This window comes from Macaca nemestrina, chromosome 7 (genome assembly GCF_043159975.1).
Source record: "Macaca nemestrina isolate mMacNem1 chromosome 7, mMacNem.hap1, whole genome shotgun sequence".
NCBI classification, from domain to species: domain Eukaryota; kingdom Metazoa; phylum Chordata; class Mammalia; order Primates; family Cercopithecidae; genus Macaca; species Macaca nemestrina.
The window spans coordinates 37,032,469-37,054,480 of NC_092131.1; the positions used below are offsets into that span (position 1 = coordinate 37,032,469).

At 37.5% G+C, this 22,012-nt stretch overlaps 1 protein-coding gene across 9 annotated transcripts in view; it reads right to left on the reverse strand.

Annotated features, from left to right (window-relative positions):
* LOC105494311 (pecanex 1) overlaps positions 1-22,012 on the reverse strand; it is a 209,971-nt gene that overhangs the window by 176,422 nt on the left and 11,537 nt on the right. Inside the window, exon 3 of one of the 9 annotated variants that reach the window (XM_011762635.2) lies at positions 10,717-10,865. The exons of the other annotated variants lie outside the window; for them this stretch is intronic. Within the exon in view, the coding sequence (XP_011760937.2) occupies positions 10,717-10,776 (60 nt within the window). The 5' untranslated portion in view covers positions 10,777-10,865. The remainder of the gene's footprint in view (positions 1-10,716; positions 10,866-22,012) is intronic. 9 annotated transcript variants of the gene reach the window in all.

Here is a 22,012-nt window from a genome sequence, read left to right on the forward strand (position 1 = left end):
ATTTCTGCAGACTTAAACGTCCCTGTCTGATAGCTTTGCAGAGAGTAGTGGTTCTTCCAACACGGAGTTTGAGATGTGAGAACAGAAAGACTGCCTCCTCAAGTGGGTCCCTGACCCCTGAGTAGCCTAACTGGCAGACACCTCGCAGTATGAGCCGACTGACACTTCATACAGCCGGGTGCCCCTCTGAGACGAAGCTTCCAGAGGAACAATCAGGCAGCAACAAATACCGTTCTGCAATATTTGCTGTTCTGCAGCCTCTGCTGGTGACACCCAGGCAAACAGGGTCTGGAGTGGACCTCCAGCAAACTCCAACAGACCTGCAGCTGAGGGTCCTGACTGTTAGAAGGAAGACTAACAAACAGAACGGATATCCACACCAAAATCCCATTGTACATCACCATCATCCAAGACCAAAGGTAGACAAAGCCACAAAGATAGTGAGAAAGCAGAGCAGAAAAGCTCAAAATCCTAAAAATCAAAGTTCCTCTTCTCCTCCAAAGGAACCCAGCTCCTCGTCAGCAACAGAATAAAGCTGGACGGAGAATGACTTTGACAAGTTGAGAGAAGAAGGCTTCAGATGATTGGTAATAACAAACTTCTTCCAGCAAAAGGAGGATGTTTGAACCCATCACGAAGAAGCTAAAAACCTTGAAAAAAGATTACACAAATGGCTAACTAGAATAAAGTGTAGAGAAGACCTTAAATGACCTGAGGGAGCTGAAAACCATGGCACAAGAACTATGTGACACATGCACAAGCTTCAGTAGCCGATTCCATCAAGTGGAAGAAGGGGTATCAGTGACTGAAGATCAAATGAATGAAATCAACCAAGAAGAGAAGTTTAGAGAAAAAAGAGTAAAAAGAAACGAACAAAGCCTCCAAGAAATATGGGACTATGTGAAAAGACCAAATCTACGTCTGATTGGTATACCTGAAAGTGATGGGGACAATCAAACCAAGTTGGAAAACACTCTTCAGGATATTATCCAGGAGAACTTCCCCAACCTAGCAAGGCAGGCCAACATTCAAATTCAGGAAATACAGAGAATGCCACAAAGATACTCCTTGAGAAGAGCAACTCCGAGACACATAATTGTCAGATTCACCAAAGTTGAAATGAAGGAAAAAATGTTAAGGGAAGCCAGAGAGAAAGGTCGGGTTACCCACAAAGGGAAGCCCCATCAGACTAACAACGGATTTCTCTGCAGAAACTCTACAAGCCAGAAGAGAGTGGAGACCAATATTCAACATTCTTAAAGAAAAGAATTTTCAACCCAGAATTGCATATCCAGCCAAACTAAGCTTCATAAGTGAAGGAGAAATAAAACACAGACAAGCAAATGCTGAGAGATTTTGTCACCACCAGGCCTGCCCTACAAGAGCTCCTGAAGGAAGCACTAAACATGGAAAGGAACAACTGGTACCAGCCACTGCAAAAACACGCCAAATTGTAAAGACTGTCAATTCTAGGAAGAAACTGCATCAACTAACAGGCAAAATAACCAGCTAGCATCATAATGACAGGATCAAACTCACACATAACAATATTAACCTTAAAGGTAAATGGGAGCTTGCAGTGAGCTGAGATCTGGCCACTGCACTCCAGCCTGGGTGCTAAATGCTCCAATTAAAAGACATAGACTGGCAAATTGGACAGAGTCAAGAACCATCAGTGTGCTGTATTCAGGAGACCCATCTCACGTGCAGAGACACACATAGGCTCAAAATAAAGGGATGGAGGAAGATCTACTAAGCAAATGGAAAACAAAAAAAAGGAGGGTTTGCAATCCTAGTCTCTGATAAAAACAGACTTTAAACCAACAAAGATCAAAACAGACAAAGAAGGCCATTACATAATGGTAAAGGGATCAATTCAACAAGAAGAGCTAGCTAGCCTAAATATACATGCACCCAATACAGGAGCACCCAGATTCACAAAGCAAGTCCTTAGAGACCTACAAAGAGACTTAGACTCCCACACAATAATAATGGGAGACTTTAACACCCCACTGTCAACATTAGACAGATGAATGAGAGAGAAAGTCAACAAGGATGTCCAGGAATTGAACTCAGCTCTGCATTAATCGGACCTAAAAGACATCTACAGAACTCTCCACCACAACTCAACAGAATATACATTCTTCTCAGCACCACATCACACTTATCCCAAAATTGACAACATAGTTGGAAGTAAAGCACTCCGCAGCAAATGTAAAAGAACAGAAATTATAACAAACTGTCTCTCAGATCACAGTGCAATCAAACTAGAACTCAGGATTAACAAACTCACTCAAAACCGCACAACTACATGGAAACTGAACAACCTGCTCCTGAATGACTACTGGGTACATAACGAAATGAAGGCAGAAATAAAGATGTTCTTTGAAACCACTGAGAACAAAGATAACAACATACCAGAAACTGTGGGACACATTTAAAGCAGTGTGTAGAGGGAAATTTATAGCACTAAATGCCCACAAGAGAAAGCAGGAAAGATCTAAAATCGACACCTTAACATCACAATTAAAAGAACTAGAGAAGCAAGAGCAAACATATTCGAAAGCTAGCAGAAGGCAAGAAATAACTAAGATCAGAGCAGAACTGAAGGAGATAGAGACACAAAAAACCTTTCAAAAAATCAATGAATCCAGGAGCTGGTTTTTTGAAAAGATCAACAAAATTGATAGACCGCTAGCAAGACTAAGAAGAAAAGAGAGAAGAACCAAATAGATGCAATAAAAAATGATAAAGGGGATATTACCACCAATCTCACAGAAATACAAACAACCATCAGAGAATACTATAAACACCTCTATGCAAATAAACTAGAAAATCTAGAAGAAATGGATGAATTCCTGGACACATACACCCTCCCAAGACTAAACCGGGAAGAAGCTGAATCCCTGAATAGACCAATAACAGGCTCTGAAATTGAGGCAATAATAAATAACCTACCAACCAAAAAAAGTCCAGGACCAGACGGATTCACAGCCAAATTCCACCAGAGGTACAAAGAGGAGCTGGTACCATTCCTTCTGAAACCATTCCAAACAATAAAAAAAGAGGGAATCCTCCCTATCTCATTTTATGAGGCCAGCATCAACCTGATACCAAAGCCTGGCAGAGACACAACAAAAAAAGAGAATTTTAGAACAATATCCCTGATGAACATCGATGCAAAAATCCTCAATAAAATACTGGCAAACCAAATCCAGCAGCACATCAAAAACCTTATCCACCACCATCAAGTTGGCTTCATCCCTGGGATGCAAGGCTGGTTCAACATACACAAAACAATAAACGTAATCCATCATATAAACAGAACCAAAGACAAAAACTACATGATTATCTCAATAAATGCAGAAAAGGCCTTTGACAGAATTCAACAGCCCTTCATGCTAAAATCTCTCAATAAATTCGGTATTGATGGAACGTATCTCAAAATAATAAGAGCTATTTATGACAAATCCACAGCCAACGTCATACTGAATGGGCAAAAACTGGAAGCATTCCCTTTGAAAACTGGCACAAGACAGGGATGCCCTCTCTTACCACTCCTATTCAACACAGTGTTGGAAGTTCTGGCCAGGGCAATCAGGCAGGAGAAAGAAATAAAGGATATTCAACTAGGAAGAGAGGAAGTCAGATTGTCCCTGTTCGCAGATGACATGATTGCATATTTAGAAAACCCCATCGTCTCAGCCCCAAATCTCCTTAAGCTGATAAGCAACTTCAGCAAAGTCTCAGGATACAAAATCAATGTGCAAAAATCACAAGCATTCCTATACACCAATAACAGACAGAGAGCCAAATCATGAGTGAACTCCCATTCGCAATTGCTTCAAAGAGAATAAAATACCTAGGAATCCAACTTACAAGGGATGTGAAGGACCTCTTCAAGGAGAACTACAAACCACTGCTCAACGAAATAAAAGAGGACACAAACAAATGGAAGAACATTCCATGTTCATGGATAGGAGGAATCAATATCGTGAAAATGGCCATACTGACCAAAGTAATTTATAGATTCAATGCCATCCCCATCAAGCTACCAATGACTTTCTTCACCGAATTGGAAAAGCCTACAACATTCATATAGAACCAAAAAGAACCCGCATTGCCAAGACAATCCTAAGCCAAAAGAACAAAGCTGGAGGCATCACACTACCTGACTTCAAACTATACTACAAGGCTACAGTAACCACAACAGCATGGTACTGGTACCAAAACAGAGATATAGACCAATGGAACAGAACAGAGCCCTCAGAAATAATACCACACATCTACAACCATCTGATCTTTGACAAACTTGACAAAAACAAGAAATGGGGAAAGGATTCCCTATTTAATAAATGGTGCTGGGAAAACTGGCTAGCCATAAGTAGAAAGCTGAAACTGGATCCCTTCCTTACACCTTATAAAAAAATTAATTCAAGATGGATTAAAGATTTAAATGTTAGACCTAAAACCATAAAAACCCTAAAAGAAACTTAGACGATACCATTCAGGACATAGGCATGAGCAAGGACTTCATGACTACAACACCAAAAGCAATGGCAACAAAAGCCAAAATTGACAAATGGGACCTAATTAAACTAAAGAGCTTCTGAATGGCAAAAGAAACTACCATCAGAGTGAACATGCAACCTACAGAATGGGAGAAAATTTTTACAATCTACCCATCTGATACAGGGCTAATATCCAGAATCTACAAAGAACTTAAACAAATTTACAAGAAAAAATCAACCCCATCAAAAAGTGGGCAAAGGATATGAACAGACACTTCTCGAAAGAAGATATTTATGCAGCCAACAGACACATGAAAAAATGCTCATCATCACTGGCCACTAGAGAATTGCAAGTCAAAACCACAATGAGATACTATCTCACGTCAGTTAGAATGGTGATCAGTAAAAAGTCAGAAAACAACAGATGCTGGAGAGGATGTGGAGAAATAGGAACACTTTTACACTGTTGGTGGGACTATAACCTAGTTCGACCATTGTGGAAGACAGTGTGGTGATTCCTCAAGGATCTAGAACTAGAAATACCATTTGATCCAGCCATCCCATTACTGGGTATATACCCAAAGGATTATAAGTCATGGTGCTATAAAGACACATGCACACGTATGTTTATTGCAGCACTATTCATAATAGCAAAGACTTGGAACCAACTCAAATGTCCATCAATGATAGACTAGATAAAGAAAATGTGGCACATATACACCATGGAATACTATGCAGCCATAAAAAAGGATGAGTTCATGTCCTTTGTTGGGACATGAATGAAGCTGGAAACCATCATTCTGAGAAAATTGTCGCAAGGACAGAAAACCAAACACCGCATGTTCTCACTCATAGGTGGGAACTGAACAATGAGAACACTTGGACAACAGGGCAGGGAACATCACACACTGGGGCCTGTCGTCAGGTAGGGGAAGCGGCGAGGGATAGCATTAGGAGATATACCTAAATGGTGAGTTAATGGGTACGGCACACCAACATGGCACATGTATACATATGTAACAAACCTGCACTTTGTGTACACATATCCTGGAACTTAAAGTATAATAAAAAAATAAAAAATAAAATTCCAGTTGTTTAATTTAAAGCTTTAAAAATCTAATATTCATTATGAAAAAGTACTCTGAATAATCTTTTCTGAGCAAAATGGCCACTCTCAAACACACAACACAAACTGCTTTGATACATATAAACACATATACATTTCAGAGAATTTACAAAAACTGTGTGACACTGGCTTCCATCTGAAATATCTGTCATAAAAAACAGAATTCCTGGAAATTATTTAGTTCAATACTCTCATTTCCAGACAGGAATTTGAATGATTTAGCCAAGATCACCCATCTTGATATCAATATTATACGAGGTTTCTTATGCCTATTTCAGTGCCCATTTTGCTATATACCACACTGCCAATTCCATTTTCAAATGTAAAATGTCGAAAAATAAGAGTTCCATTGTAATTCACTGTAGTCCACATTAAGATAAAAATGATTCATATTAATTAAGTGGATAGAAAGGCAACAACCCCGACATTATTACTCAGTGTTAGACAAATTCATTGAAAATATTAATGGCTCTGCCAAATGGGAAAAGATAAAAGAGTACTTAACACTGAATGGTCTACAGGATCTGCCTCTACAAAAAGAGTCAAAGATTATGGATGCTTAAAACAGATCTAAATAAACTCTCTCCTCCTCCTATTATATTGCTAACAGCAGTGGCCAACTGGGTGTCAAAAACACACCGAAATGTGCAAGATGTACATATTAAGTGTAGAACTTCCTTTTAAAAATAGGGACAGTGTCTCGCTATGTTGCCCAGACTGTTCTTAAACTCTTGGCCTCAAGTGATTCTCCCACCTCAGCCTTGCAAAGTGCCGGGATTACAGGCGTGAGACACTGTGCCCAGCTCAGAATTTCTTTTTTAAGAGCACTGAACAGTGAAAAGACTTAGAACAAAATAAAAATTTAGGTGACCATTACATACTGGAAACCAGTACCTGATGAACAATACTTGCATTTTCTATTCAAATTACAAAAGTTATTTTCCACTATCTGATTTAAATGCATAAGCCCTGTCAGTGATTATTCTTGAGGTTTCTGGGTGACAAAGGCCAGCTGTGCTGTAACAGTTTAACCTTTCCCAAAGGGGGTAAAAGTGCATAGACACACACTGGTCTGTCTGGTGACTTAAACTTATTCTCTACTCTACTTGGATTACTTTACTGGACTCTCACCTGATTCTAGAGCAGCTGATAATATTACCAGCAGATCATAATAGATCATAAACCCTTCCTGTAATTGTGATTCACATTGTCATGCAACCTATCTGCAGAACGTTTTCATTTTACGAAACTGAAACCCTCTGTCTATTAAACAACAACTTCCTTTCCCCATCCCCTGGCAACCACCATCTACTTTGTGTTTCTATAAATTTGACTACTTTAATGTTTTATTTTTTCAAGCCCAAGGCAAGCAAGAAGTTCTGGGAAAGTCTGGAACTTCCTAGAGACTTGAGTAATTTCAATGTGAATATTCTTAACACTGACACTACTGAAGAGTACACTTAAAAATGGTTAAAATGTCTGTACCCAGTGGTTATGACTGTAATCCCAGCTATTCACAGGAGGCTGAGCGGGGAGGATCAATTGAGCCCAGGAGTTCAAGTCTAGCCCAGGCAACATAGTGAGACCCTGTCTCTGAAAAAAATATTTTTTAAATGGTTAAGATAATAAACTTTATATTATGTGTTTTTTACCACAATTTTTTTAAGCTAGATGGATAAATATTTCACTTTGTTTTCTCTCCAGTAAGGAAAGAAAACGAAATGTTGAGAAACAAGCTAGGAAACCGAGCCATTTATCCCACAGTTTAGTCTTCTTAAACTCTGATAGCTTATCCTTAACACTAAAAATTGCGCAATTTCATCCAGGAATGATAGGTTCAAGCTATTCAAGATGCCAAATACATTTCTGATAGGACTCTTGAAAATGCCACTTGGCATCACAGAAATGGTCATACCAGAATTATCACAGTCATTAGGTAACCTTATTATTTCATTTAAAAATGCAAGTGAATAATTTTCCCCTATGGCTACCACTTTGCATGGTAAAAGTGCAATCTTTTATACATACTCCTTTCCTTGTGCGGCAATGTAAAGGCTTTGTTTTAGATTAATAACTTTCATTATCTCCTTCACCACTGGCTCAAGATCTGGAAGCACACTGTAGCCAAAGACTGCTTCCTTAATACACGTGTAGTTGTTCTCCATCAGAATGAATTTCAATGCATCTTTTCCAGTCTATGTTACAAAGTGATTATCAATTAAGTCTAACACTTAATGTCAACTAACTTCTAATACTTAGTGATTATGATGTGCAAGGTACATTTTTAAGTGCTTTAAGTATACTAACTCACTTAGCCCTCACAATCACCTCATGGCTCTATTATTCTTCCCATTTTCAAGATAGGGAAGCTAAGGCACAAAACCAGACATTAGAGAGCAGTTTGGCTACACAGTCAGGAGTCAGCAAACTTTTCTCTTAGGGCCAAACAACATATACTTCGGTTTGTAGATGATCTGTTGTAACCACTCAACTCTACTGTTATAGCGTAAAAGAAGCCATAGATATATAAATAAATGAACATACTATGTTCCAATAAAACCTTATTTATAGACATAAATCCAAATTTCATATAATTCTCACACATCACAAAATACTACTTCTGTTGAATTTTTTTTCAAGCATTAAAAATGTAAAAATAATTCTTAGCTAATGGGGCATACAAAAACCTCCATGGGCCACAGTTTGCTGATCTCTACTCTAAATGAAAAATTCTTTTCTTCTCTAACCAACAACCCGAACAAAAGGTCATCAAGCTCCTCTCCTTCATACATGCCAACTACAAATCTATCACTGCCAACACCACCAGTTTCTTCCAACAGTAAAGCAAACTAGCTGCTAGTAAACATAGGCCAGTAATTGCTCTTTCATAATGTATGAAATCAAGGCACATTCATCGTGGCATTTAGTAACAAAAGTAACAAAATTCTGAAAACAGCTCCTCTAGCTTGCTCTCCAAGCAAAATAATTATAATTATTTTTTTAAGTAGTTTTACAATTTTGGATTATACCTTTATGTTTTTTGGTGTCTTCCCCCTCAGTCAGAAAATGTCAGTTTACACTAGAAAACAATGGTTTAGGATTATTGTAAAAAATGCAATTGGTTCCATAAAAATCCCTAGAAAAATAATAAAAACTTCAATAGACATGTCACTATTTGACATAAAAGATAACTTACTAGGGACTAGGAACAAAGTCTGTCAGCACAATAAAAGAAAAATTTAAAAATAGATTCAAACACAAAGCCTGTGTCTTACGGTCTCTCTTAAAAAGGTAGATTAATTGTAAGAAAAATCATAGAAAGTAAAAACAAAACCATCTAGATCACCCTTTCAAAACACAAAGATACCCAAAAGTTGACATTTCTTCACATCTCCTTATACTAGATGTTTTTCCTCAAAACGTTTAGTAATAAATGTATAACAAATAAATACAATTGTCCCTCCCCGGAAGCTGTACTTTGCTGCCTTATAATATACTATAGTTTCATATCCAGCCATTAGAAAAAGTTTAGTAAGTTTTGTTTCCAGGCCGGGCGCGGTGGCTCAAGCCTGTAATCCCAGCACTTTGGGAGGCCGAGACGGGCGGATCACGAGGTCAGGAGATCGAGACCATCCTGGGTAACACAGTGAAACCCCGTCTCTACTAAAAATACAAAAACTTAGCCGGGCGAGGTGGCAGGCGCCTGTAGTCCCAGCTACTCGGGAGGCTGAGGCAGGAGAATGGCGTGAACCCGGGAGGCGGAGCTTGCAGTGAGCTGAGATCCGGCCACTGCACTCCAGCCTGGGTGACAGAGCGAGACTCCGTCTCAAAAAAAAAAAAAAAAAAAGTTTTGTTTCCAAATTTAAAACACTAAATTTATTTAGATTATTCGATTATTCTTTTTGTTTTTGCTTCTTTGCTTTTGTTTTTGAGATAGAGTTTCACTCTTGTTGCCCAGGCTGGATGGAGTGCAATGGTGCGATCTCGGCTCACCACAACCTCCGCCTCCCAGGTTCAAGCAATTCTCCTTCCTCAGCCTCCCGAGTAGCAGGGATTACAGGCATGCGCCAACACACTCAGCTAATTTTGTATTTTTAGTAGAGACAGGGTTTCTCCATGTTGGTCAGGCTGGTCTGGAACTCCCGATGTCAGGTGATCTGCCCGCCTTGGCCTCCCAAAGTGCTGAGATTACAGGTGTGAGCCACCATGCCCGGCCCTAGATTATTCTTAAATCCATGTTTCTCTTAGTGTGGTTTGAGATCTCTGAATGTTCCCAACTACCAAGGTAAGAAAACGGTGCTCCTAGTGAGCTATGGCAGAAATAATCACTAGCATATTTATTGAGAAAAACTGAACTTAAACTTTATTTTTTTGGCTTTAAAGTTCTGTCTGTTCTGCTAATAGTATCTTGTAGAAAAGGAACTAAAAATTAAATAATACTCAAAAAATCTGGCAGATAAAGACAAAAATTAGCAGAATTTGAAAGCAGTATGCCTTATGCCCTAGACATGGGGAAAACACACACACACACACACACACACACACACACACACACTAATCCTATCCTAAATTGTGAGTTCCATCCATCAATATATCTGGACTAACTTTTCTTAACACTCTTTCAGGAGATGAAAACTAAACATTTATAACAATAGGAGTGCTAGCTTCTACTGTCTGCCTAAAAATCAGTCCATCCTATGGCTGTTTACATTGTGGGCAAAGTACTAAGGGGAAAAAGAACTAACCATTTTTTTGTAAAGCTCTAAGATGGCCAATTGGCCTCAAGTTTTAGCTTTTCTACTGGTATACCTGAAGGGGTGGGGAGTTGGGAACACCTCCACTTATTCACAATGATAGAAAAACCCCCTTTGGCTTTTTCCCAGAGAAAATGGGCAAGTTAATTCCTGCAGTGTTTGCAATTCAGTTCCATAGCTGTCCCACCTTTCATTTTTGGTGGATGGAGAGAATGTTGGGGAGAAGGGAGAAAGAAGGGCTTAGTATTCAAATATTGCCTATAAATTTAGAAAATGTTAATTAAGAGGTATCAGAAAGAATATGAATGTTTTTAATAAGGCTTACAGTTTTCCATATACAAGCTGCCCCTAAAGGACTCAGAAAAGGCCTGATATCAACAGCCATGGCTCCAGGGATTTAGCCCTCTTGCCACTGTATTCTTTGGGGATTGAGGTAAAGCATTCCAGTTAGAAGTCTCCTTTCAGAGGATGGAGCTGCAGAGGAAAAGGAGAAAAGTACTCTCAATGTTGAGATTCAGGCATACTTTCCCATAGGAAAAAAAACAAACCAAAACATAATATTCTATTGAGCTAACTACACAAGGTCAAACTAATTTCAGAGGGCCAGCTGGGAACCTGTTTAACAAATTCACAGTGCATTTTCCCTAAAGGCAACTGGTTTACAAGTGAGCTACTGGAACTTGAACCTACCCATATTTCTGCAAATGTCTGCTACATAAATATTTTAATATAAATAGAATAATTAAAAATAATAGATACTATCTTTTTTAAAAATCTGTATATATCTTTTAAAAATCTGTTTATGTCACTCCATAACCTACATTTGTATTAATATTTACATTTTTAGCTACAATAGAATGCTCTTCTTAGGGAGGTAACAGTCAAAATTTATGCCACATCACCCAGCTGAAAAGAGACTAAATATAATACATGCAAGTCATTGGCAACAGGTATTGAGTCTATTACTCGGGGCAGAAGTCACTATGCCAGGAGCTAGAGATGAGCAGCTTGATCCATATGAAGCCAGGTACAGTGACATTCGCCTGTAGCCCTAGCTCTTTGGAAGGCTGAGGTGGGAGGATTGCTTGAGCCCAAAAGTTCAAGGTTGCAGTGTCCTATGACTATACCTGTGAACAGCCACTGCACTCCAGCCTAAGCAACATAGGTAGACCCTGTCCCTTAAAAACATACATACACACACATACACACACACAACATATGCACAGGCACACACACACGCATGAGAAGAAAGGGCACAGACATAAAAAAGAAGGGATAAAGAAAAAACCCAACAAATAAATGTGAGGATGTATACTGAGGGACTAAAATAATTTTATGTACATTATAGGATTTTTCCTATGCTTTTATTTAAAGAAAGAAAATCATTTATACAATTTGAATCTATAAATTGTCATGAAAGTCAATGTCCTCATAATTAAAATGTTACGTATATCTTTTCTACTCTATTTCATGAAATGATTTTGTCCAATTTATTCACATATTTTTAGCAACAGAAGTTTCTTCATCACAGAAGTCATTATGAGTTATCTAACCCAGGTTTACATAGCACATCTACATCATCATTTCAGTATAAGTTTGAGTTCTCACACTTTCTGAATGTATGTATGATGCTGTTCCTAGGAGTTCTGTGTATCCAAATGTCCATGTGTACTTAACTAGAACAACTGTTCTTTTTTTCACTCATCACATAAGTACATATTCTTATCTCCATAAGCTACTTTTTAACTTAATCTTTAACAATTTATTATGACATCCAACACTTGCAAATTATTAAGTTATAATCCTCGTAACAGTTACGATTAGCTATGCTTAATTTTTAAAAACTGTTTAAAAATCAAGTCATGTTGCTACAAACACATAAAAAAACAACTGGATGAAAAACAGTAACTGGGCAAGTGGCAAGTAATACAAAAGACTTTGTAATGAGTCAGATAATAGAATTCTTTCTTGGCTGAGGGATACTTTTGGGTTAGGGGGCACCTAGCCTAATAATCAAATACATATAGTCATATGGTAGACTAGAGATAGAATGCTTCAAAACAAGAGCAAGACGGTAAGGGGGAAAAAAAACACTGAATGTACAGCAGAGCTTTCCCCTAGTTTCCAAAAGCATCTTTAGATTACTGCAGAGAACAAAAGTAGTAATAATTTTCATGTAATCCCAAAAAGGTATCCAAACAATTCCTATCTAGAAGAATTTGTTAAAGATAGCACACTTTGAAATTTTTCAAAAATGAAGGTAACAAAGAGATAGGCCCCAGAACACAACATACCCAACAATCTAAACTTTATAGATAAAAATAGTGACTCACAAAAACCTTATACAAAATTAACTCATCCTATCCTATGTGTTGAAATGGTTTTCTGATGAGATTAGGTACCTGTTCTCAAACCATGAAGTAGCAGCAAGCCAAAAGTGTAATTTTTTTAAAAACTGCTATGTCTCAGAATTATAGCTGGTTATAAAAATAAAGCAGAAAGGTAGAGGTATGTATGCATATTAAATAGTCTGGTACAGATTTGTCTCCCAGTATTATCCAGTTGGTATCATCTGGAGACTGCATGCCATTCTTTACCCCAAAATTCCCAAAATAAAAACTGAAAGAATGGCTATATAAGAATATAACTTGAGAGGCACTAACAATGTTTTGATTTATATGTGATTTTCTGAGTAAACCTAACCATTCTGGAGAAAGGAAAAGGTGCCCTATACTAGGAACTATCTTAATATCTCCTTTTGTAAATTAGTAACAATATTTTACTGTATAAATCACTCTTTTATTTATCAGTCTAAGTAAATCCCTAAGTAAATTGATAAACACTGAATTTCTAGATGGTAAATATGAGGACCACAGCTGTCTCATAGCAAGTCCAGCTTAAATAGCTTGACCTATCTCTTTCTCCCATTTGTTTCTGATACATTCTATTGCAACAGTTTTTCAGGATTCACAATAAGTAAAAGCATTCATTAACAAATTCTGTCAACATGACATTGCAATTCCGAAGAATAACAGCTAGGTTATTGTTTTAACATACCTCACAAAATGCCAGTTCAGGATACATTTAATGGGATTACCTTATGAGCAAATACATTAAAAACAATGAGATTCTCCTTGTTCCTATATAAAAGTATAACTATACGCTTATAGACGTAGTATAATAAGCAAGCACAAAATAAGCAACAACACAAGGCTTTTAAGAATCAAAATAATTCAATAACAGAAGTATTAGGCCAAAGGAAGAGTCAAACTACGAGAATTAAGTAAAAATAAATATTTTTAAATGAAATATTAATACACAAAAAAAAATAGATCAAAAACTATTTTGCTTATATTCTTTTCTGTTTTACTAACATTTAGTAGAAGAAACCGCAAGCTGAATTCCTAACACAAGAATGAACATCAGGCTGGGTGCAGTGGCTCATGCCTGCAATGCCAGCACTTTGGGAGGCCAAGGTGGGAGGATCACTTGAGGTCATGAGTTCGAGACCAGCCTGGCCAACATGGTGAAACCGTCTCTACTAAAAATACAAAAATTAGTGAGACTTGGTGGTGCACGCCTATAATCTCAACTACTCGGGAAGCTGAGGCAGGAGAATCACTTGAACCCGGGAAGCAGAGGTTGCAGGGAGCCAAGATTGCACCACTGCACTCCAGCCTGGGCAACAGAGTGAGACACCATCCCCTGCTCCACAAAAAAAAAAGAGAACGAAAATCAGTAAGACATATAAACTTTAAAAAGTATATTAGCTCTCATAAGAGCATTACCAGAACCCATATATCATTTCCATCACACTTGCCCTGAGCTCAATTTGCTTGAAACAGAATGATGGTGTTGCATGCTGTATAATCCATTCCTACCTTTAAACAAAAGTACTACAATTACGCATGTTTAACATACTATATTTAAAGTGAAGTAAATGTGAAAGATGCCTAACAGAAAAAAATTTAAAAATGTAGAAGAGCATATCCTACCACCACCATAAAGGCAACTAAGACACACTTAAAGAACAGGAGCATGATCCATTCATGCAACAATTTACTGAACACCTATTAAGTCTCAGATATTCTACTAAGGAATGATAATACAGAAATAAACATGATCCTTTCTCTCTTTGAGCTTCTGAGGAGAATGACAAATTTAGTTTTACCAAGTACTACATACATTGGATTATGTTGCCACAATCCTTTAAAGAAAGTACTGTTATTATCTTCATTTTAAAGATGAGAAAACTGAGGCTATGAAGTCATATGCCCACAGCTGGTAAGCAGCAGAAAGTAAAGCGATACCCAGTCTGACTCCACAGCCTGCGTTTTTAAGCACTAAACTATACTGTCTCCCTCCAATGCAGTGTTTCTCACCCATTTTCTTCATTATTGTCCTCCTAAGTAGCCTTTTCAGACATTCTTTTCCTAACCATGCTCCCTGTGAAATTTTAATACCAGATACACTGCATAGTTGTATGTGCTGCATGCACATCTGTACTTTATATGTAAAAAGAGTAAGATATTTTTCTCACACATGCATCCTTCAAGAGCTAATTTCTGCCCCCTTGAGGGTAACACCACACCCACTGAGAAGGTAAACTCTGGGGCAATGTTCCTCGCTGTGGGCACGGTTGACACTTTAAGCCAGACGATCCTTTGGTGTGGGGAGCTGTCGTGTGCATTATGGGAGGTTTAAAACCCCCTTGGTTTCTACCCACTACAGGCCCACAGCACTGTTGTTTCAAGGTTAGGTTAAAATCTCCCAAAAGAGGTTTTACATTCCTTGAAACATGCAGCTAAGTGGCAGCAATTGCTTCTCTTGCTGCTATTTACATATTCATGAGGACTACAGTACAAATTTTGTTCATAATGAACTGGAATGGACCGGATATACACAGACTGTAAATGCTGCATCTCTGTAGCAAGAGTGAAGGAGGAGGTGTGACGGCAGGAGCAATGGCAAGAGTATCTGATACAAGCACAGCAAGGAAAGAACCCCACATTAGACCCGTAAGTGAAAGCACATAAAAGTTTAATGAAATTCATTTATAATGTGTGCCATAGAACAAGACTAACCCTGGCCCCAAATGATCAGTGAGACAAATTATCTCACTTTAAGTATATACAAGAACCATAACTAAATCCCTGGGAGAACACTATACTAAATGGACTTCCACTGTATTCACATAATATGTTGATCAAGAAGGAGAGCCAAGATTAAGGATATAACTAGATGGAGATGGGAAGGACAGTTCTGAGAGGTCTGAATCCAGAACACACCGAAAAAGATCAGGAGATGCTCAGTTCATGTCAAATCAATCACAGGTAGGCTTTCAAATGCAGACTAATCCGAAAGAAGCATCTTGTATGATGGTGGAGGGTGATGGAAGGTGGCTAAGGCGGTGATCCTGAGGTCAAAAGGAAAAAATGGCAGGGGCAATCTATGTAAACATGAGCCAGTGATTTAACCCCTAGGAGCCTCTGTCCTCTGTAAAGGGGGATTTACAGTATCTTCATCTCACAAGGCTATGATGAGGATTAAATGAGAACATATGAAAGCATATGGTGCATGGGTATATAACACCACAATAAATATTTGATATTTTTAATAATGTTTAAGCAGTGTAGTGACAAAATTAAGAGAAGCAAATAAAAAGACCTGAGTAGATACAGTTCAGGGCAACCAAAGATGAGCTACATTAAACAAAAAAAAAAAAAAAAAAAAAAAAAAAAGATGAGGTAAGTGAGATTTGTGAGCCCTCAGAATACAAAGGTAAATATTAGTCTGATACTGAATGACCAGAAGTCACTAGAAAATGAATAGAGAAATATTTCTGTAAAATGGGGGGAAAAAGAATCTATTTTTCAAACAAAAACAGTATGCTTGACAGCAAAACACTAGAATTCCCATTAAAGTAAGGAACTAGACAAGGCTGTCTTCATTTTCAACATTATTTAACACAGACATAAAGATGTAAAAGTACTATGCAAAACAATTACATAAGATAAAAAAGCAGGCCAGGCTTCGTGGCTCATGCTTGTAATCCTAGCACTTTAGGAGGCTGAAGCGGGCAGATCACTTGAGGTCAGGAGTCCAAGACCAGCCTGGCCAACATGGCAAAACCTCATCTCTACTAAAAATACAAAAATTAGATAGACGTTGTGGCACACACCTGTAATCCCAGCTACTGGGGAGTCTGAGGCAGGAGAATCACCTGAATCCAGGAGGCGGAGGTTGCAGTGAGCTGAGATCGCACCACTGCACTCCTGTCTGGGCAACAGAGTGAGACTCAGTCTCAAGTTTAAAAAAAAAAAAAAAAACAGAAGTGAAAACTGTTATTTACAAATATAATTGCATATCTGAAAATGTCTTTAAAATCAACACAACAATGTAAGAATAAACTAGTTCAGGCCAGGAGCAGTGGCTCATGCCTGTAATCCCAACAAGCAGTTTGGGAGGCTGACATGGGTGGACTGCTTGAGCTCAGGAGCTCAAGACCAGCTGGGCAACATAGCAAAACCCTGTCTTTACAAAAAATACAAAAATTACCCAGGCGTGGTGGGGTGTGTGCTTACAGCCCAGCTACTCAGGAGGCTGAGGTGGGAGGGTCACCTGAGCCCAGAGAAGTGGAGGCTGTGGTGAACCATGATCACACCATGCACTCCAGCCTGGATGAGAGAATTAGATCCAGTGTCAAACATAATAAAATAAAATAAATAAAATAAAATAAAATAAAATGGAATAAGCTAGTTATATAAGGTGACTAGTTCAAAATAAATAAATTAAAATCAAAAGTTTTGGATGGAACCTAACACAAAAAGGACATTAAGTGAAAACTAAAGAAATCTGAATAAAGTATGAACTTTAAGTTAATAATGATGTATCACTATTGGCTCACTGGTTGTGACAAATGCACCACAGTAATCTAAGATGTTAACAAGAGGAGAAATCGGATGCAGTGTATATGGGATCTCTCTGCACTATCTTTGAGACTTTTCTATGCATTCTAAAACAAGGTTTATTTTAAAATATCTGGAGGGCAATTTGGTAGGTTTTTTTGTTTTGTTTTGTTTTGTTTCTTTTGAGACAGTCTCACTTTGTGTCACCCAGGCTAATCTCAGCTCACTATAGTCTTGACCTCCCAGGCTCAGTCAATCCTCCCACCTCAGCCTCCCAAGTAGCTGGAACTACAGGCACATGCCAACGTGACCAGGTAATTTTTTTGTAGAGACAGGGTTTCCCCATAGTGACCAGGCTAGTCTCGAACTCCTGGACTCAAGCAATCTGCCTGCCTCGGCCTCCCAAAGTGCTGGGATTACAGGGGTGAGCTACAGTGCCCAGCCTAGGCAGTATCTTTCAAAACTGCAGAAGTATTAACCCTTTGACAAAGCAATCATATGTATAGGAATTTATCTTAATAATATACGTGGACACATGTGAAATGACTGTGCAAATTATTTACTGCAGCATGTTTTGTGTTAGCAACGGCAGTTAAAAAAAAAATCTGTCAGCAGGCAACAGGTTAAATAATACATCCAAGCAATGGAATACTATTCACTATTAAAATATCTCAAGAAGGCCGGGCACGGTGGCTCACGCCTGTAATCCCAGAACTTTGGGAGGCTGAGGCGGGTGGATCACAAGGTCAGATCAAGACCATCCTAGCTAACACGGTGAAACCCCGTCTCTACTAAAAAATACAAAAAATTAGCCAGGCATGGTGGCGGGCACCTGTATTCCCAGCTACTAGGGAGGCTGAGGCAATAGAATGGCGTGAACCCAGGCGGCGGAGTTTGCAGTGAGCCGAGATGGCGTCACTGTACTACAGCCTGGGGGACACAGCGAGACTCCGTCTCAAAATAAATAAATAAATAACTCAAGAAGCCCTTAGCTACCGATGGACAGATGTTTAAGATATATTAAGTTGGGGGTGGGGGAACCAGTATATACACTAGTATGGTAGGGGACAGGCAGACAGATATATTCGAATTTTCATCTTTATGCTACAGTGGGATTCACAAGAAACTGTTCATAGTGGTTTCTTGTGGGAGGTGGTACACGAGTAGACAAAAGGAGGATCATGTGCAGGTAGAGAACCTTTCATCATCTTTTGGAGTTTTGTTGGTTTTTAATCATGCAAATTTATTGCCATATTTTAAAAGTATTGGAAGAAAACATGAATTTTTAAAAAAATCTTTAATAGGTATTAGACAAAAACATGAATTTTTTTCTTACAAGCCTTTAATAGGTATTAGATGAAAACATGAATTTTTTACAAACCTTTAATATGGGAGAATTTTATAGCATGGAGAAAATTGGTAAATGTGAATACTATATATTTTAAGATTATATAATAAAATAGGGGAAATCTTTAATAAACCACAATAACTAATTTTTATATATACAAATAACTCTCACAAATCACTTAGAAAAACGTGTCAAAAAAGGACAAAATATACAAACGGCAGTTAAAAGAAAAAAGATGTGTGTGTGTTTACTAAGCACATGAAAAGATAAAGAATTCATGATTAAGGAAACATAGATTAAAACAAGATGACATTTTACACTACCACATTGAGAAAGATTCATAATAACCAATGTTGGTACAAACAAAAGGAAACAGATCCTTTCACATACTGGAGAGAATATAAATTGGTAGATTTGTTTGAGGTATTATTTGTCAACATCTAGTTTGATTTTAAATGTGCATACCATTTGACCCAGTAATTTTTATAAACTAATGCTACAAATCCCACAAGTCTTATATACGTAAGTGTTCACTAATGCGTTGCCCAGCATTGTTTGTACTAGCAAAAAAAAAAAAAAAAGGTAATGACCTAAATGTCCCCCACCAGGGAACTAATAATTTATACAACGAGTTACTCTACAAATGGTTCAAAAAATGAAGAAGAGTTACATGTACTTCAGTGGAACCTGCAACACAGTATAACCCCATTGGCTGTTTCGAGTACATACATATATGAATATATGTTTGTATATATACACTACCTAGAGGTAACAACCATTATCTCTGAGGCGTGTGAACTGGTAGGGTGGATGATAGAGAACAGCAGACTTTTATTTTGGAGTATATATACTTAACTACTGTCTGGAATAATTTCTACAACTCGTATTATTTTCATGACAAATACTTAACAAAGGATTTTTAACTTAAGGGTGAAATGCTCCAGAAATATACTATACTGGGTAAAAAGCACTATATAAGTTATATTATTATCAATACCATAAAAGTATAAATTATTGCCCGAATCAGTTACTCAGCAATTTCTTCACTGCTGAAAAAGGGAGACGAGTTAAACTAGAACCTAAGTAGGAAATAATAACATGTTTTCAGGCATTCACAAATAACAGACCTCCCAGTACAGTGACTGTTAACTTGGAATGGCCATCAGAATCACCTATCCCAACATATATTTTGAAAAACAACTCCTCCTCCAAATGTACCAACAGACAAATTTAAAATATTGCCTGCAGCATTTAGAGGGTGATGTGTCATAATGTTTGCAACATACTGTCAACTGAGTCAGATATGTGTGTGAGAGAGACAGAGTATGTACAGAGAAATACCATGCATCTTTATATAGTTGAAACAAATGTGATTTTTCAAAAAGGTTCAAAATAGTGGAATCTAGGTGAAGCATTCTTTCAATTTTCTTGTACATTTGAAAATCTTCATATTCAGAAATTGAAAAAAGATCACTTCAAGTGTATTTAAAGTATTTTAAGTGTATTTTTCAATAACACATCCTGGTATTCTTCAAAATTCCTGTGACATTAAGGGAGTAAAGTAAGATTTTTGATATCAAAGCATATTTTTGTTAAGATTAGCTATCTTTATTCTTACTTTAAAAATATCTTTAGCAGCCTGGACAACATAGGGAGATCTTATCTCTACAAAAATTCAAAAATTAGCCAGGCATGTTGGTTCACATCTGTAGTCCTAGCTATTCAGGAGGCTCAGATGGAAGGATTGCTTGATATATAAATCAAATATATATGAAATTGAGGATTTCGTTACTAAAATGCCAAAAACAACCCAAAATTCCTCTTTATTCCCTATCCAAGTTCATTTCAGTTTTGTTATGAGGGTCATAAGGGTCTGTGAGGCTTGTGGAAATTATGTGTAATGTATCTTTGTGGTATAAATACTGCTGAGTGAAAATGATATTGGTTTATTTAGGTTTTCTGAATTGTTTGTTTTTACATCATTTATTTTAACCATTCTAGATATATACCAGGAATGTTATAAATAATATTCTCAGAAGTTAAAAAATAACTCGCTCAGAAACCCTTAATGTGTTAAATAAATTAGAATACTTAAGCAGAGCAAAACACTACATCCAAGAACAGACATTCTCTTAACAATCTTTTCCCCAGAACAAAGATTCATTTGCCCAGTGGGAAGATTATGGAAACGCTATTCCAGCACAAATAACCTCATAAAGGTCCCACCATAAGGCCTACCACATTGCTCAGCACATAGTAAAGGTTCTGAATGTATGAATATCCTCTGCATAAAGCATTCTAGGAAATAATTACATCCTCCTTCCAATTCCTGAGCACTTTATGACACATAAGGGATTAGTCATATTCTACCTTATAATATGGCTGTGTACTTGTCTCATAGCCTCAATTTATAAATGAGGAAAACCAGTATTATACAGGGAGCCAAGAGACAGGTGTCCATACTGTCATAAATGAGGTCTAGTCTTTTTCATCTTAGAATTATTTAATTTTATGAAATGTGGCATATGTAAAATACCTGTTTTAAAATAGCCTAATATAGGTTAATGGTTACCCTATATTAGGTTATTCAAAAATACTCAGAATACTCTCCCCCTCTTTTGTCCCTCTAAAATGTATCTATCATAGATGTAAAACCTTTTGCTAATTTTTCTCATAAGATACATTTGACAAATTGTTATACATTGTACACATCCTCAAAGAAGAGAATTCCAGCCTGTTAGGGGAAAAGAAGAAAACCATATTAAAGATGATACTAAATGCAACACAGTATCCTGGATTGAAGGATCTTGAAACAGAAAAAGTACAACTGATGAAATCCAAATAAAGTCTACAGTCCATTAATAGTATTGCACTAATGTTAATTTCTTATTTTTTGAAACCCTGGTTATGTAACATTTTAATATTAGAGGACACTGGGTGAAGGGTATACAGGAACTCTCTCTACTATCTTTGCAACTTGTCTGTAAATCTAAAATTATAACAAAATGTAAAGTTTTAAAGATGACAACTGCGATAATTAGATCTGTTGAGTATATGTCTAGACAATACTCAAACAAGGAGTGAGGAGGGGTAGGAAAAGGAAAACAGCCAGATATGTGATTCAAGCTTCTCAAAGTTGTGACTAATCTTCCTGCCTGTTCTCAGGGCAGTTGGCACTCAGGGTTCTGTTTGGCTTGTTCAAAGCTCTGCAGAATGCAACTTTTTTTCCCCCTTAAAACCTCAAAGGAAATGGCTTCCTTTTCCCTAGGTTTTCTTTCCTTTATTGAAACACAAAGCAACTAACACTGACAGTGCAAGTTATAAAAGATGCAACTGTTCAGGTTCCAGGGACAAAAGAACTCTGA